Source organism: Aquarana catesbeiana, linkage group LG03 (assembly GCF_042186555.1).
Source record: "Aquarana catesbeiana isolate 2022-GZ linkage group LG03, ASM4218655v1, whole genome shotgun sequence".
In the NCBI taxonomy this organism is placed as follows: domain Eukaryota; kingdom Metazoa; phylum Chordata; class Amphibia; order Anura; family Ranidae; genus Aquarana; species Aquarana catesbeiana.
In genome coordinates this window covers 406,712,057-406,730,117 of record NC_133326.1, presented here as the reverse complement: position 1 = coordinate 406,730,117, position 18,061 = coordinate 406,712,057, and the positions used below count along the sequence as shown (strand labels likewise).

Below are 18,061 nucleotides of genomic sequence, written 5' to 3'. Positions count from 1 at the left end.
GATCGCGTCTGTCCCCTTGCTGTGCCTGGAGATGAGTGAGGGGAAGATGGCGCCCACTCGTCTCCATGACACTGCAGGGCGGAAGCAACGTCAAGACGTCACTTCCGCCCATACGTCTTAAAGGCATATTTTTTTCAATGTAATTTTTTTAATTACTTTTTTTTTTTTTTTTAATTGCATTTTAGTGTAAATATGAGATGTGAGGTCTTTTTGACCCCAGATCTCATATTTAAGAGGACCTGTCATGCTTTTTTCTATTACAAAGGATGTTTACATTCCTTGTAATAGGAATAAAAGTGACAATTTTTTTTAAAACAGTGTAAAAATAAATAAAATCATAAAATAAATAAGAAAAATAATTAAAAAAAAAATTTTTAAACGCCCCGGCCCGACGAGCTTGCACGCAGAAGCGAACGCATACGTTAGTAGCGCCCGCATACGAAAACGGTTGTCAAACCACACATGTGAGGTATCGCTGCGATCAGTAGAGCGAGAGCAATAATTCTAGCCCTAGACCTCCTCTGTAACTCAAAACATGCGACCTGTAGAATTTTTTAAATGTCGCCTATGGAGATTTTTCAGGGTAAAAGTTTGACGTCATTCCACGAGCAGGCGCAATTTTGAAGCGTGACATGTTGGGTATCAATTTACTCTGCGTAACTTTATCTTTCACAATTAGGTTAACTTTACTGTTGTCTTATTTTTTTATTCATAAAAGTTAATTTTTTTTCCAAAAAAAGCGCGCTTGTAAGACCGCTGCGCAAATACGGTGTGAAAAAAAGTATTGCAATGACCGCCATTTTATTCTGTAGGGTGTTAGAAAAAAAACAATATATAATGTTTGGGGGTTCTAAGTAATTTTCTAGCAAAAAAAACTGTTTTAAACATGTAAACACCTAAATTCCAAAACGAGGCTGGTCCTTAAGTGGTTAAATTCCATGAAGAAGAAGAAGAAGAAGAAGAAAAAAAAAACATTACAATATTACAGCAGAACATAACTGGCAAAGGGGTATGAAAAGCGCATCTCTTTTAGGTCAATTTGCTTCAGGGAAGGTGAAATTTGAACCAGGATGTACACAAATGTACAATAGGAATGATACTTGTCTTTTTTTTTTAATGTGTAAAACCTTCATGTTAAAATTCCATTTGGTGGAAGAAAAAAAAAAAAAACAAACATTCAAAGTGCTGCAGAATTTGTATCCGCTGAAGGCATAAACACAGACTCTAAAGCCAAAGTTATCATTTACCTCATCAGCGAAGCTTCACTTGTACAGGGGATTCTTCTTAGGCCCCTTTCACACGAGGCGGGCTCCGTTTCTACGGAGCCCGCCTCGGTCCGCCGGCTCAGCGGGAGATCTGTCCGTTGATCTCCGCTGAGCCGGCGGATGACAGGTCCCTCTCTGCTCACTGAGCGGGGAGGGGCTTGTCAGGTGCCACTGCCGCCTATGGAGGGATCGGACGAAAACTGATAGCGTGTCCGTTTTCGTCAGATCTCCCCCGATCCGATAGCGACGGACCTGGACGTAGGGCCATCCGTCTGCTCTTCAGCGGATCGGACCGGGTCGGATGTCAGCGGACATGTCTCCGCTGACATCCGACGCTCCATAGACTAACATGGAGCGCCCGTTCAGGTCCGCCGTCAAAACTGACAGGCGGACCTGAACGGTCCGATCATGTGAAAGGGGCCTTAGGCAGCGCAGGTTGCTTGGCTTGCCACAAGTGGTTATCGTTTCCTGTCTGAGCTGTACTTGTACAGTTTGTCGATCATTTTATTGCTGATGCTCTTTGGGCCTGTTCCAGTCAGCTTGCAGATTTCCCCGCAGTTGGGATAATAAAAATAAAGTGAATGAAACTGGCATCCAGCATCTCGGAACAAAATGATGAAGTGGTCGGTCATCCAAAGTTTGATTCTTCTGTGCATCATTTACCTTCCCGGCCAGACAGCAGTGAGCTATAGCATTGTGAATTATTGGTTTATTTGACTTGCTGCTCGGCTCATTATAAAGTTTTGGACCTGAATATTCCGCCACTGATGCTATGCTCTGCCATTCTGCTCTGGTGTCTGCTTCTCAATGACAGGACTTCAACCGAATCCACTGTGTGATGGTGTTCCGCCAGAGTGGACACTTTCTGCCTCTGTAGTTGCTCCAGATGCCAATGACAGACTAGATCCGGACTAGGATGAGACTTTTTAGGTTTGGGTTTGGGCCGTCCCAGCCCTTGCTCCTCCATTATTTGTTGTTGCTTCCGTTGTAGATACTCCTGTTTGATGAGTTCCCTTCTGGCCTTCTCCTCATCCTTTCGTATCCGGTCTTCCTCAGCTTTTCGCCGGGCTTCATCTCTCTTTAGTTCGACTTTGGCCTCCAGTTGCTGTTTCCTGAGACAAGCCTCTTCTGCCTTCCTCTGCTTCAACAGAAAGGCAGCTCGCTTCTTGGCCAGCTCATCTTCTGCTTTCTGGTCATCTTTGAAGAAAAATCCAATTCCAGATTTCTGATCTTCGCCAATAGCATCTGTGGACTTCTCTGGATTATCTGTCCCTTCCTCTTCATCAGGCTCTATAAGCTCAAAAAGATTAACCTCTATCAGGCTAGACTTGTTCTTGAGCCACTCATCCACAGGAACGTTCTCTTTGCCAGAACTCTCTGAGGAGCCCACACAAGTCGCTCGCAAACTGTTGACAACATCCTTTGTGCCCTTCGCTTTGTTCTTTACTTTTATCCGATACATCTCCTGTAGGAATGACTGGAGATTTCAGAGCTGGAACTGATTTTAAATGAGGCAACGTCTCAATACTTTGTGTTGGGGTTATAACATGGAAAGAGTTGTGCATTTTTTTCTTTAAAAATTTTATGTTTAGAGGCCCGAGAAGAGTGGGGGGTTCGACCCTGACCAGATTTTTACGAGATCATAATCAGATCCTGGTGGAGACAGAGGCTCTACAAAGTGAGCAGGTGGGTTTCATTTGAGGTTCTGGCTATTAGTCTTGAGGGCTGGGAGCACAGAGGCTGGGGCTTTCATGAGCAATTCTAGCTGTTGAGATATTTTTAGTATTGCCTGTTGTAGGGTGCTTATGGTCTCGTTCAACCTTTCAATGGAGAGGTTACACTCAGTCACATTGACCTCGGAATAAGCATCATCGGGACTGGCATCAGCTACCACATTACACACTTCAACTTCATCCAAATTAAGCTCTTTCGGCTTCTGTTCTAAAACTTCTTGAACCTTTGGCTGCTTAGAAACTTCACTTGGGAGGTCCGCTTTTTCAAGGACTTGTTCAGCTTTAGAGGTGATGGTCACCATAGCTGCCTCAGCTTGCTTGGTGAAGTCCTTCAGTGGATGTTCTAGCCTCAACGGATGAGAGGACCCTTCATACTTGCTCTTTTTCACGACATGAAGGAATGCTGCCTTCCCCAATTTTAACCGCTGACGTGCTGACAAAGACTCCATCTTTTTCTTCTGAGTTTCGATGGCTCTCCTCTTCTCCTCCAGTTGCATGTGAAGTTGTACAAGTTCAGAAGCTAAGACATTAGTTATTTGTTTTGTCCACCAGGACTCTGCTCCCAGCGCTGCTTCCAGGTGGTCAGTGGAGGAAGGCAGCATTCAGAACCATCAGGGGTGGTTTTCTGTGAACTGCTCATACTAGATTTTGTTTCATAGCTATTAAGTCTTTGAAACTTTCTCTCTGCAAAACTAGTCATTCGTACGCTCTCACTAGCCAAGGGGACACTGCTGATCTGGGAAATGGTGCTTAAACAAACAGGGACTTGAGCGCCCATTGGCATCATCTTTGTCATCATTTTCCTTTACTTTCATGTCTTCCTGCAACTTAGCCGACTCTTCTTCACCAATGTATTTGCATACCGGATGAGGAGGAACAAGTTCTTGATCACACTCCTCTTCTAGAGCCAGATTGTCGGAGTCAGAGTCTTGCCTTGATAACGTCCATGTGCTTTCTGGATCTTTGACTTTATCTAGCGAGAGTTGTGTCGGCTTTTCTTCACCACCCATGTCTGACCTAGAATCATGAAGAAAAAATCCACTACTAGGCTCAACCGATGGATCGATGCTACTGATGGCAAGAGGTTGAAAGGAGCCAGTACCACTTTCTATTGATGCCTGTAAAGGTTCAATCCTAGGACTTTCTGTGGCTAGGAATTCTGAACTACAGACAGGGGTATGAGTTCTATTCAAATTATGTGCAGTGTGATTAGTAGTGATTTTCTTTCGGGGGAAAGACTGAGTAGTACCTTCATTTTCACGTATATGAACAAATCCCTTTGGGCTTGCTTTCACCATATTTTTCCCTTTTATGGACAATTTGTTTTTCTTTTGCTTTTTTGAGGACTGAAGAAAAAGCCATATATTTCTTCTTCATCTGGTTGTGGACTCCTTGGAGACCTTGCTGTTGTCTGCTGGCTTGAGGCAGGGGAAGAGATCCTCTGCAATTCAAGGTCTCCATGATTGGATGCGTCACCTGATCTAATATATGCAACAAGTTCTTCCTCCTCATGCTCTATGTCCACATGTCCTAAAAGACTCCTTGAATTGAAAGATGCAGATGAATTAGGCAGCTGGTGTTTAGGAGTGGCATTTATGATGTTTGAAGCCAGGCTGTCCTTGCTGATAGATCGAGCATAGCTAATGCTGTCTCCGGAGATCGCATCAACATCATAAGCACAGTGAAGGGCAAACGGTGGCTGTGAGAGGGGCCTTGGCCATTTCTCTGCCCATGCCACCACTGATGAATGAGGTGGCACTTCATTCTGTGTCAAAGAATTTGCACAATCTCTGAATGCAGTCTTATGCTGCTTCTGTCTTAAGGGCAAAAGCGGGTGGGATGGACTGAATGCCATGCTTCCTTTCCCATTCTCTGAGTCCTCTGGCTGCAGGTAGATACGTGTTTCACCGTGAGAATCTACAGCAGTTGATGGACTTGCCAAAAAGCTCAGCAACAGACACTATAAAATTAGGCTTCAGAAATGGCGGGGAATACAACTTCTTCTAAGGTCAGGTAAAAGTACTTGTTTAGGTATTTGCTGGAGAATTCCTGTAGGAGCTGGATGTTATATAGGTTGTCAGCCATTGATGGCACCTCCTTCAAACAGATGTCATCTAGTTTCATCTGCTTAGGGCAGTAGAAGGGCAGTAGAAGTGTGTGACAGTCAGGAGGGCTGCTCCATCACTAATGTCTTTCAATAAATCTTCAAGTATTAGAAAATATGGAAGATGTCTGTTTGATGGGTGATCACGGCGGTAGCGTACCTTTTGATGACTGGGGCTCACAATTATCTGCTGTTTTAATCTTTGCTCCTTCTACAGAATCTCTCTCATTTTCAGGTTTACCTTATTAATTCAGAAAAATTTCTCTACGTTTAGCGCCTCCTAGAGCTTCCGTATGATTTGGATTTCTTCCCCTTACCCCTCAAGGACATATAAGCGCTCTTTCTCTTTTGTTGTGTGCGAAAAATTTCTGATCTGAAGACTAATGTTACTGTTTGTTTTGACCAACTGTACTTCATGGTAAATAAGGTAAAGGTATAAGTTGGTTGTTTTTATTATATATATATATATATATATATATATGGCGAGTTTAGACTTTGCCGCTTTATGTAGATTTTGGCAGGGTTCGAGTGTAGAATTACTAGTCTTGTATTGTAAACTCAAGAAAAAACAAAAAAACAAAAACAGAGACATGGGGAGTAGTTTCTGTAAAAGAATGTCTTGTGCCTTATGCTGCTGTTGTGTTCCTAATGCTCCATTAGAAGGAGATAAGAAATTTATGCATAGCAAAGAACCAAAGTCTGTTAAGTATTGTGCTAAGTGGGAAAGGAAGTTTGGATTCAATGGTAAACTAACTGTGAAGGGGTGTCAGGAGTTGGTGGATAAGCTTGAGTTGTTAGGACCCAAAAAAAAAAAAAAAGTATGGATTAGAAATGGCGGATTACTGGTTTGACCACGCTAGAATTAGAGTAAAAGGAAGGAGAACAAAAGAAAAATGCCAAGCCCAACTGCCCCTAGTGGAAAAAGAGGATGATCTCATTTGTTACCCCCAGAAACCACCTCCTTATAATGGTCCTCCCCCTCAGGTGCAGGCTACCGCCTTCCCTGTGACATCCACTCCTGTCAGAGGAACCGCCTCTGAACAAAACCCCAACCCTATTTCCCCAATCTCTGCAGATGACAGTCAGCTCCGTGCGATGAGCGGATCTATATTAGAGATGTTGACTGATGCATGGTCCCGGGGATGGGGAGTTCCCAAGGGAACTAAGAGACCCAGAAATACAGTAGATTATGGCGAGGAGGACACAAAGGATGCTGAAGGGTATCCCCCAATAGAAGTTCCAAAGCCTAGAGGTGGACAAAAAGGTCAGCCCCTAACTATGACTGTTTTTAGACCATGGACTAAGAAGTGACATGCAGAAGGCTACTGAGCATATTAAACCTCCTAAGTTTGGGGCCCCAGTATTGATTGAAAATTTGGAAGGTCTCAGGAACAGTTATAGGCTAAACGGGGTCAAAGTGCAAAGGGCCTTAAGGAGGGTTCTAGGATCAGATTGTGCGTCGGTAAAGAGAAATTGGGACCCCTGTGTAGCCCCGGAGCCCCCTCAACAAAGAGGGGAACCACTGGCCCATGGTAGCCAAGATTTGACAGACAGATTGACTGCATTCTATCAGAGATGCAATCTCCGAAGGTTACAGCGAACTGACCGGAAAAAGATTACTATGACTGTACAGGAAGACAAGGAAAGTGTCAGTGATTATCTGAATAAACTATTAGAAGTTTTTAAAGTGTTCTCCGGGCTCCCCGAAGCTGAGAATGTAAAAAGTGCATATCAACAACAGTTAAAAAATAACTTTTGTTAATGGCTTGAAACAAGATCATAAGGACTATATTGTTAAAAATACCATTATATACCACACTGCCATTGTCCTAGACACCCTGCAGTATGCTAAACATTCTGAGAAATATTTGAAAACGATGGCAAAAAAGAATGTGAAAGACCCAAGAGATTGGGCTCCTGTAAGCATACCTGACCTATACAAAAGTAAGTCGACAGGTTATTTCTGTCACAAACCCTTAGGACACGAAACCATTACAACACCCTCGGCACACATGTGGGCTGCAAGAACTGAATGATACTTGACACAAGGGGGTCACCTGTTAGATGGGCTCCCAGGGACACTGTGGACTAAAGGTCCAGCAGATGTAGGACTCATGAAAGGAGTCCAACCAGTAACCATTACTCCAAAATCACACCACAGACCCCACCAAAGAAGGAAACAGAGGAGGGTATAGCCTCTGTATTAGACAAAATTCTACAAACAGGGGTGATTATTCAGTGTCCTGACAGCCCCTGCAATACCCCTCTTTTTCCTTTTAAGATGGCTCCGCCTTCCACAGGCTGGAGAATTGTACAGGATTTACAAGCTGTTAACCAGGCAGTTATACCAAGAGCTCTTGTGATACCAGATCCACCCTACTACCACTTCCTACTGATGGTCATAAACATGACTGTACTGCTGCCATTGATGAAAAGGTACTGTCACAAAGTGATCTGAAAGATGTACCATTATCTAACCCTGACATGACACTTTTTGTTGATCGCTGCAGTAAGAAAAACCCAGATGGCACAAATGCAACTGGATATGCAGTAATGACACAGGATAAAATCTTAGAAGCTAGGCTATTGCCAAAACATTATTCAGCACAAGTAGCAGAACTTGTAGCACTGACAAGAGCATGCATACTATCAAAAGTAAAATCCATAACCATATACACTGACAGTCAATATGCATTTTCAACAGTACATGTTTTTGCACAACAATGGAAAAACAGGGGGATGGTCACCTCCAGTGGTAAGCCAATTTCATACACGGACTTCATTCTAGAACTCCTAAATGCAATACAGTTACCAAAAGAGCTTGCAATCTGCAAATGTCAAGCACGCACAAAACATACAGACCCCATCTCGGAAGGAAATAAATGGCAGAACAAGAAACACATCAAATAATGACAGAACAGGAAATCATATAGTAGATCATACAGTCCTTACTGATATGCAGCAGAATGCATCCCCTGGGAATATTGGAAAACAAAAGGTTGCACAATAATAGATAACATCTACACATCACCTGAAGGAAAGCCGGTATTGCCAAAATCCTTATTTAGGTATGCAGCAGTATTGACACATGGAGTAACTCATGTGTCAAACAGGGGGATGACTGAGATGCTAAATAAGCCTATGACTTCACAAACTACTCAAAAACTTTTTGTTCTCAATGCATTATATGTGCAAGACACAATGCTTAGGGAGGCATAAGACCACGGAAGGGAAGTTCCCCACACCGCAATATCCATTCCAACACATTTACATGGATTTTATTGAATTAGACAAATGTGAAAGGAAGAAATATTGTTTGGTAATCATAGATGCCATGACCAAATGGGTGGAGGTATTCCCGACAGGAAGTGCAGATGCACAGACTGTGGACAAAGCATTACTAAAAGATATAATTCTTAGATTTGAAATTCCTGAAAAGATCTGCAGTGATAATGGTCCCCATTTTGTAAATAAAACTATGCAACATTTGACAGAATCATTGCGCCTACCACCCCGAATCAGCCGGATTGGTGGATTGACACAATGGAATCCTAAAAAAATTAGCCGAAAAAAGTTATGGAAGAAATAGGTAAAAATTGGATAAATTGCTTACCATTGGCTGTGACTAGTATGCATATTACACCCACAAAAGAAGGTTTGAGCCCATTTGAAATGATACATGGAAGGCCATATAGAACACCCTTACTACCAAATGAAACACCAGCTGAAGAATCTGAACGTACTCTAGCAGAATATATGTCTAACCTGTTGAAACAGAAACAAATTAATGAAGTCTGTTCTATTCCAGAAGGTCCAATCCAAGGAGAAGAGAAAATCCATATCGGGGACTGGGTCCTGGTAAAAAGTAATAAAAAGAAAACATTGGCATTCACCGAGGTGGGAGGGGACGGATCAGGTTCTTCTCACCACTTCCTCGGCTATAAGGATTGCAGAGAGGTCTACCTGGATTCACCAGTCCCATTGCAAAAGGTTTTACAGGCAGAGTAGGGCCAGTTGGCTGCAAGAGAACCAGAAAATCCGGTTACAAAGGGAGGTCTCACACAAGGTGGGACTTGTCTCAAACCGGTAAAGTCTCCCTCCCCTTCCAACTGCCCTACCCTATCTGCTGGGGCTATGTAGCTGGTTAGGATGAAAGGGATAGTAATTATCCTTGGGTTACTGGTGACTCTAGGGGAGACGTCCATACAGGGAGGCAGAAACTGGAAAGTGGAGGAACCTCTAAAGTGGGCAAGTACAGGAAAGGCTTTGAACTGAATCGTCATCGAAGGAATAACTAGAATCATTTTAGTTGACTTATGTCAGATTGCAGATTGTGGGGATACAACTGGGGCTAGGGGACTTCTATGGGAAGATAAATACATTTGCTGGCTCTGAAATAGGGCAGGATGTCAAGCATGGGATCAGGCCCTGTGGACCACAGCGCATCTAGATTGGGGGTATAATCTACCAGGGCCTAAACAGAGTGGAATAAAAGAAAGACTCACAATTACAAAAGCGGCCAACTCTCCCCGCACACACAGTGAGAACTGTAACCAATTATTGATAACATTAAAGGAGCTGTGGAAGGAAGAATAGCGGTTGTACTCTATGGGAGTATGGGTATCAGGAACTGACCCCCCAGGCAAATTTTTCCTCAAAGTATTACCATCTAATAAAACTACAACAGGAGAAGGTAGACATGAGGGAAAAAGAGGAGGGCTACATTAAAATAGAAATTCACTAACTTAACTGTAGAGGATGTCATAGCCCTAGAGACAGGATATCAGGAAAAAAATGAGTGTCTAGAATTGTTGAGATATACAGTTAAAACCTTAAAAAGAGAAAATTGTTTAGTTTGTGCCAGAGCCAGACCACATTTAGCAACGGTCCCTTTTCCTCTAGATCACAATGCAGATCCAGAAGGTTTAAAATGTATTTTGTGGTTGTATAATAAGAGCTATAAACCTGAAACAAATACTACCTGTCACACGTTGAGTTTGTTGTTTTCCCCAGTACAGAGACCTCAGATACCTCCAGCGGTTACTGCTTATCTGGGCAACTTTACTTGTTTTGCACTCCCAGGGAACCGTAGCGGGGTGGATCTTGGGTCAGTACCCAATGGCTACTGCAGGGAGAGGATTAACAAGGGCAATGGCTATGCCCCAGAGGATCCTGTCAGAACACCTGTGGACTAAGAGTCACCACCGATATCGAAGGGACACCTCTCCCAAGGGGTCATTTGACTTTCAGATCTACATAGACGAGATTAGGGTTCCGCGTGGAGTGCCAGATGAGTTTAAGGCTAGGAACCAAGTGGCAGCTGGATTTGAGTCTCTGGTGGGTGACTATAAATAAGAATGTTGGTTGGATTAACTATATTTTATAACCAACAGCCCATCAGAGTGCCCCTTAACATAAAATGTGCACATCAGCATGCAAGCTTATTTTATGTTAAGGGTCATGCTGATGGGCATATTTTATGTTATGGTGCACTCTGATGGGTGCAACAAAATATGCCCATCTGCGTGCCCCTCAACATATAATGTGCCCATCAGTGTTGCTCTTAAAATAAAATATGGCCATGAGAGTGCCCCTTAACATAAAATATGCCCATCAACGAGACCCTTAACATAAAATAAGTAGCATGTTGATGGGCACATTTTATGTTAAGATGCACTCTGTTGGCCATATTTTATTTTGTTGTGCCCATTAGAGTGCCCCTTAACAGTAAATGTGCCCATCAGCATGCCCCTTATTTTATGTTAAAGGGCACTCTGATAGGCACATTTTATGTTATGGGGAGATCTGATGGCACATTTTGTTAAGGGGCAAGCTGATGGGAACAATTTATGTTAAGGGGGAAACATATGGAGACATCTGATGTAAGGGGACACTGAGGGGAATGCTTAATGCAAGGTGGCACTATAATAGGGACACCAGATGTAAAGGGGCACTCTGATGGGCACACCTGATGTGGGGATACCTGATGTAAGTAGGCACTCTTATGGTGACAACTATTCTAAAGGGGCACCCTGACGAGGACACCCTATGTAAGGGGGCACTGTGATGGGGGAACCTTATATAATGGGGCACTCTGATGGGGACAAATGGTGATTTGAGATTCGGACCTCAGCCCAAAGAAAAGACCCCTGCATTACGCCATGAAGGACTGAAATCCTGCAGCGCCCCCAAGATCCCCACCCCCGGTCAAGAAAGCAGATGTACAGGCCCGTCTGAAGTTTGCTAATGAACATCTGAATAATTCCGAGGAGAAATGGGTGAATGTGTTGTGGTCAGATGAGACCAAAATCAAGCCCTTTGGCATCAACTCAACTCACCGTGTTTGGAGAAGGAAGAATGCTGCCTATTACCCCAAGAACATGATCCCCACTGTCAAACATGGAGGTGGAAACATTATGCTGTGGGGGTGTTTTTCTGCTAAGGGGACAGGACAACTTCAACGCATTAAAAGGGAGGATGGACGGGGCCATGTACTATTAAATCTTGGATGAGAACCTTCTTCCCTCAGCCAGGGCATTGAAAATGGGTCGTGGATGGGTATTCCAGCATTAAATGACCCAAAACACACGGCCAAGACAACAGAGCAGTGGCTCAAGAAGCACATTAAGGTACTGGAGTGGCCTAGCCAGTCTCCAGACCTTAATCCCATAGAAAATATGTGGAGGGAGCTGAAGGTTCGAGTTACCAAATGTCAGCCTCGAAACCTTAATGACTTGGAGAGGATATGCAAAGAGGACAAAATCCCTCCTGAGATGTGTACAAACCTGGTGGCCAACTAAAAGAAACATCTGACCTTTGTGATTGCCAGCAAGGGTTTTGCCACCAAGTACTAAGTCATGTTTTGCGAAGGGGTCAAATACTTATTTCACTCATTAAAATGTAAATCAATTTAATAACAAAAAAATATAAAATAAACATTTTAAATAAGTTTACAATTTTGTGTTGGGATACATTTATAGCCGTCTTGGGCCTCATGCGGCTTGTGGCAGCAGGTCGGACACCCCTGGTCTAGGCTATTCTGAAGTGCTTTAGTAGAAGATTTTCTTCCCTATTTTTTGCGTTTGAGCAGAATTATTAATGGTAATGTATGCAGTGTTTGTAAAAAAAAAATATACCTTTCTCTTCAAACTCTTTCACGACCTGGATCATTTTATCTTGATAGTACGATTCCCCTCTGTCAATGATGCGAATATCCAGACAGTCATATATTTTCTGGAATTCTAAAAGCCAAAAACGAAAAGTTAAAACTTTGTGCTATAATAACAGAGCTCCCAAAATTTTCAAAAAAACATTCTAGGAATATTATAGAGGAACAAATAATAGGATTTGTATAACAGCTTACCTGTAAAATCCTTTTCTTGGAGTACATCACGGGACATAGAGCACCATAATAATCACTATGTGAGTACATAGGCACCTTCAAGTGATGGACACTGGTATACCAAATACAGGAAGTTCACTCCCTATATAACCCCTCCTCCTACCAGGAGTACCTCAGTTTTTGTAGGAAAGCAATATACTTAAACCCCAGAAAGAGGGGCGGGACCTCTGTGTCCTGTGATGTACTCCAAGAAAAGGATTTTACAGGTAAGCTGTTATAAAAATCCTATTTTCTTTATCGTACATCATGGGACACAGAGCACCATAGTAATCACTATGTGGGACGTCCCATAGCTATGCTATTTGAGAGGAGGGAGACACAACCCGCAGGGCACCCTCAGACTTGAGGTCCTATACTGCTGTCTGCAGCACACTGCGCCCAAAGGCGATATCCTCATGTCTTCTTACAACCGCCTTATAAAACTTGGTGAATGTATGTACAGAAGACCCAGTTATGGCCTTACAGATCTGAGCCATGGAGGAGTGGTGACACACTGCCCAAGAAGGACTAACCGCCCTGGTAGAGTGCGCTTTGACTTGAATAGGTGGAATCTTACCCCTTAAATCAAATTGTAGAAAGGCAAGAATTCTGCCTATGATATACTTCCGAGGGTGCCAACCCTTGGATTCACACAGGGAAACATAAGCCCTCCAGACTCTAGAATATATAGTTCTGGAAGCTGGCTTCCTTGCATTAATCAAGGTAGAGATAACTGACCCAGAAAGCTCACATTTTTTCAGAATGTGGGTTTTAATAGCCAAGCCGTTAAATTTAGCGCTCGTAAGGTAGGATGGAATATCGGCCCCTGTGAGAGTAGGTCTGGCCGGTAGTGGAAGGGACCATGGATCCTCCACCGCCAGCTTAACGATTTCTGCATACCAGGAGCTTCTGGGCCACGCTGGGGCTACCAGAATTACCGGCTTTTTTTCCAGCTTGATCCTGCAAAGAAGTCGTGGCAGCAACTGAATAGGGGGGAATGCATAAATCAGTGAGATCTGATTCCATGGGGTCACCAACGCATCTGTTCCGCATGCGAGTGGATCCCTTGTCCTGGACACAAAGTTGACTACCTTCATGTTGAATCTGGACGCCAGAAGATCTACGTCTGGAGTCCCCCATCTTTGGCAAACAGCCTGAAAAATGTCAGGGTGAAGGGACCATTCCCCCAGGATTAACTGCTGGCGACTCAGGTAGTCCGCCTGTCAATTCTCTACTCCCGGAATGAAGACTGCCGACAGGCACAGAACATTCCTTCCTGCCCAAGATAGAATATGGTTCACCTCTCTCTGCGTTGCGAAACTCTTGGTGCCCCCTTGGTGACAGGATACTGTTTTGCAACAGTCTCGAATGGAACTGGGCATAGGAAACCGCTTCGAATGAAGCCACCATCTTTCCTAACAACCTCATGCAGAGGCGAATGGAGGGATCTCCTTTTGACCTGACCATCCGCACCAGCTCTCTTATGGAGTTGATATTTGCCTGAGGCAAGAACACCTTTTTCTGGGCTGTGTCTATGATCAGACCCAAGTACTCCAGCCTTTTTAGCGGTTTTAAGGAAGACTTCTCTAGGTTGAGAATCCAACCCAGACTTTCCAGGTAACTGGTTGTAATGCGCACGCTTTGTTCCAAACTAGCAACTGACTGGTCTATTAGCAATAGATCGTCTAGGTATGCCAAGACTGTTATGCCCTGTGCCCTTAACCTGGCTAGAGGTGGGGTCAGGACTTTTGTAAACACCCGAGGGGCTGTAGCTAGCCTGAGGGGCAAGGCTACAAACTGGAAATGCTGCTGTTCTACCTCGAACTGCAGAAACCTTTGGTGAGCGGAAAATATAGGAACATGCAGATATGCATCCCTGATGTCAATTGACGCCAGAAGTTCTCCTGTTTGTAGGATAGACACTACTGACCTAATCAACTCTGTCGCCACTGCCTAGAGGCAGGTGCCCCTGGCGCAGGAGAAAGAGTCCGCTTAAATGAAGGGCGTTTATACTTTTTTTGACTGGCAAAAGAGTACTTTTCCCACTAGAAATCATTTGGATGTATTTGTCCAAATCATCCCCAAATAGTCGATCCCCATGAAAAGGAAAACCAGTCAGGAGCCTTTTGCATGGTGCTTCAGCTGACCAATTTTTTAACCACAGAATCCTACGCATGTATACTAGCACAAGCGCAAGGCGGGATGCCTGGTGAATAGAATCTTTCATGGCATCTATGGCAAAACATAATGCTTTTGGTAGCTCGGTCAAATCTCGGGCTTGTTGTGCAGGAACCTCCTTAAGGGCCTGTCTAAACTTGTCCTTTAGGGACTGACAGATGCCTATTGCAGCGACTGCAGGCTGAGTAACAGCACCTGCCAAGGAGAAAGAAGATTTTAACAGGAATTCCAACCTTTTATCTGTTGGATCCTTAAGCATTTGTGCATTGTCTACTGGACAAGTTATACTTTTATTCACACTGGAAATCGCAGCGTCAACTGCTGGTACATTCCATTTTTTGGTGAATTTCTCCTCCATGGGATAGAGTGCTGTGAACCTCTTTGGAGGGAGAAAATGCTTATCTGGGTGAACCCATTCAGCATAACTAAGCTGTTCTAGTAATGCATGGTCAGGAAACGCATGCAAAGGCTGTGAAGGTTTTAAGGAACCTAAAAAAGAAACAGAACTTTCAGCTGACTCTGTTAGGGGTAGCTTGAAAGTGGAACGAACCATCTCTGTAAGAGATTGTACCAGCAATTTCTCAGATTGCGAGGCTGAAAAAGGTTCATCCACCGTTCTCTCCTCCATAGAGGAGTAATCGGTTTGCCTTTCCTCCTGATCGCCTGAGGGTAACACCTCGTCCTCTACACACTGTCCCCTTGGTAAAGGGTCTGAGGTGGGGGAGGGGGATCTAACATGCTTCCTATCCTTTTGGATGGAGGATGTGATTAAAGCCGCTAATCTTCCTTCTAGGTCCTGAAGGTTGGAGGAAATGCATCTTCAGTCACGTATACAGGGGCTGAGATGTGAGAAGCAGCTGCACCACCAATTGGTTCCAATGATTCACCCTGGCTTGCCATATCTGGTATTTCAGGAGAGGATGACAGTGTGGAGACACGACTGGAGTTCCCAGCGCCTGGGGGTGGGATTTTTGGTACCTTCATGGTGTCTTTTTTGGAAGCCATAGTGCTGAGCACAGAAGCAGAGGCACTAAGTAAATGCACAACTCACTGAGCAATAGTCTATAAATAGTCTTCAGCTTTTGGTGCTGAGTATAAATGTTATTACCTGCACTGGAAAAGTTTAACAAAAAAAAAAAAAAAAAAAAACTTATGAGCTTCTGTGGGGTATAATAAACCAACCTAGGAAATCCGCCGCACCCCCCAAGGGTACAAACTACTGTTGTACCTCCCTTCCCCCAGGGGGAGAAAACAAACATGCTGTTGAAAAAAAAAAAAAAAAAAAAAAAAACTTTGTTCTGGATGAGGAATCCCCCCTGGCTTGCTGAGATCCACACACATGCTGTAACATGAAGTAGTAGTAGTAAGTAAGGTATGTGCATTTACTCCCTCTAGTGGAGACTTTAAGGCATGACAACATTTTACTCATGGAAGAAAAAAAACATAGGTGGACTTTTTACAGTTCCTAGGCTTCTTCCCTTACATTTTCCTCACTGCAGGATACTGCTGTAACAGACAGATCCAAACTTCCCCCATCACGGCGGGCTGCGTTAGCAAACCTTTAAGAACCGGGTTCCTTTTTATCAGGGTTCCACTCCCTTGGACCTGTATTAGCACCCCGCCAGGAAAAGCTTTTAGTAATGTAAGCATAACCAAAAAGCCCTGGGTCCCAGGGTCCAGCCCTGCAAAGAGAGGCATTACAGGCAAAACCTAGTGTTTCGTATACGAGGCCTGGATACCATGCACCTTGGCCTCAGTCGCACTTTGAACGGATCCGGTCTATGGAGGCTGTTTAAATCCAGCAAGGATCCCTTCAGTGGAGCTCTTCAGAGCACATCTTCACTCGTGACCAACACCTTAGACACTGGCGAAAAAACTGAGGTACTCCTGGTAGGGGGAGGGGTTATATAGGGAGCGAACTTCTTGTATTGGTTATACCAGTGTCCATCACCTGAAGGTGCCTATATACCCACATAGTGATTACTATGGTACTCTGTGTCCCGTGATGTACGATAAAGAAAGTACTGTGATCTACTGCCAGATAGATTAATCTAAACACGAAGATTTCTACATACAATTCTTGATTATCAATTTGCAATATACAGACTCATGTACATATATGCAAGTCCAGGATTTACTTCTGAGAAAAATAATGGAGGACACTGGCGTTCAATCATCAGCATGTTATACTGTTGCATATAGGATTGGATACTGGAATTGTTTTACTCACCGTAAAAACACATTCTCTTAATATATATCATGTTTGGGGGTTCCAAGTAATTTTCTAGCAAAAAAAAAAAAAGGGATTCTTTTTCTGCTCACCGTAAAATCCCTTTCTATGAGTTCGTTGACAGACACAGCACTTCCATTCTTGACCTTAGGGTTATATCACCAGCTTCGGGAGTAGGACTAGACAGCAAAAAAAAAAAAACAAGCACAGCACCGCCTAGGGGCTATCCTTACTAATAGTAGCCCCCCACTCTGCTACAGGCAGCTGTTTGTTACAAAGCAGTACAAATACAAACAGGAGGGGTGGGTGCTGTGTCCGTCAATGAACTCAGAGAAAGGGATTTTACGGCGAGTAGAAAAAAAAAATCCTGTTTTCTCTTTCGCTCATTGACGGACACAGCACTTCCATTCTTGACCTTAGGGACGTCTCAAAGCCACAATGAGTGGTGGGAACACAGAAAAAAAAAGAAAAACAACCTCCACCCAAACAGAATGCCCCGTAAGGGTAGCCAAAAACCTCAGATGGCCGCCTGCAAAACTTTTTGGCCGAAACATGCATCTGAAGATGCCAAAACATCCACCCTGTAAAACTTGGTGAAAGTGTGCACGGAGGACAAGGTAGCCCCCTTACACACTTGAGAAACAAACGCTTGATGTCGGAAGGCCCAGGAAACAATCGCCCTGGCAGAGTACGCCGGGATGGGAAAGGGGGGCACCCGCCCCCTAATGGCATAAGCCTGCACAACAGTCTGTCTGATCCAACGAGAAACAGTGGTCGAAGCGGCCGCCAGGTCCTTCCTCGGGCCATCCACGATTACAAACAGCGAATCCGACTTCCGAAAGGGAGCTGTAACCGACAGGTACACACGGAGAGCCCGAACCACATCCAAAGAAAGCAAGGCAACCTCCTTGGGGAGAGACGGTTGAGGACACAAGGTAGACAGGACAACGCCCTCATTTAGATGAAAGGCAGATACCACCTTCGGGAGAAACAAGGAATGCGGACGCAGCACCGCCTTATCCTTGTGGAGAACCAGATAGAGAGACTTACACAACCAGGCTGCCAGCTCAGAAACTCGCAGAGCAGACGTAATAGCCACTAGAAAGACAATCTTATGAGAGAGCATAGGGGGATCTCCCTAATGTTCTCGAACGGTGGCTTCTGAAGTAC

General features: G+C 44.0%; 1 protein-coding gene and 1 pseudogene across 1 annotated transcript in view; both read right to left on the bottom strand.

Annotated features, from left to right (window-relative positions):
* The window catches only part of RARS1 (arginyl-tRNA synthetase 1), a 217,756-nt gene that overhangs the window by 95,408 nt on the left and 104,287 nt on the right, over positions 1-18,061 (bottom strand). Inside the window, exon 9 of the mRNA XM_073620712.1 lies at positions 12,239-12,343. Within this exon, the coding sequence (XP_073476813.1) occupies positions 12,239-12,343 (105 nt within the window). The remainder of the gene's footprint in view (positions 1-12,238; positions 12,344-18,061) is intronic.
* On the bottom strand, positions 1,684-5,349 carry LOC141131150 (calmodulin-regulated spectrin-associated protein 1-like; annotated as a pseudogene).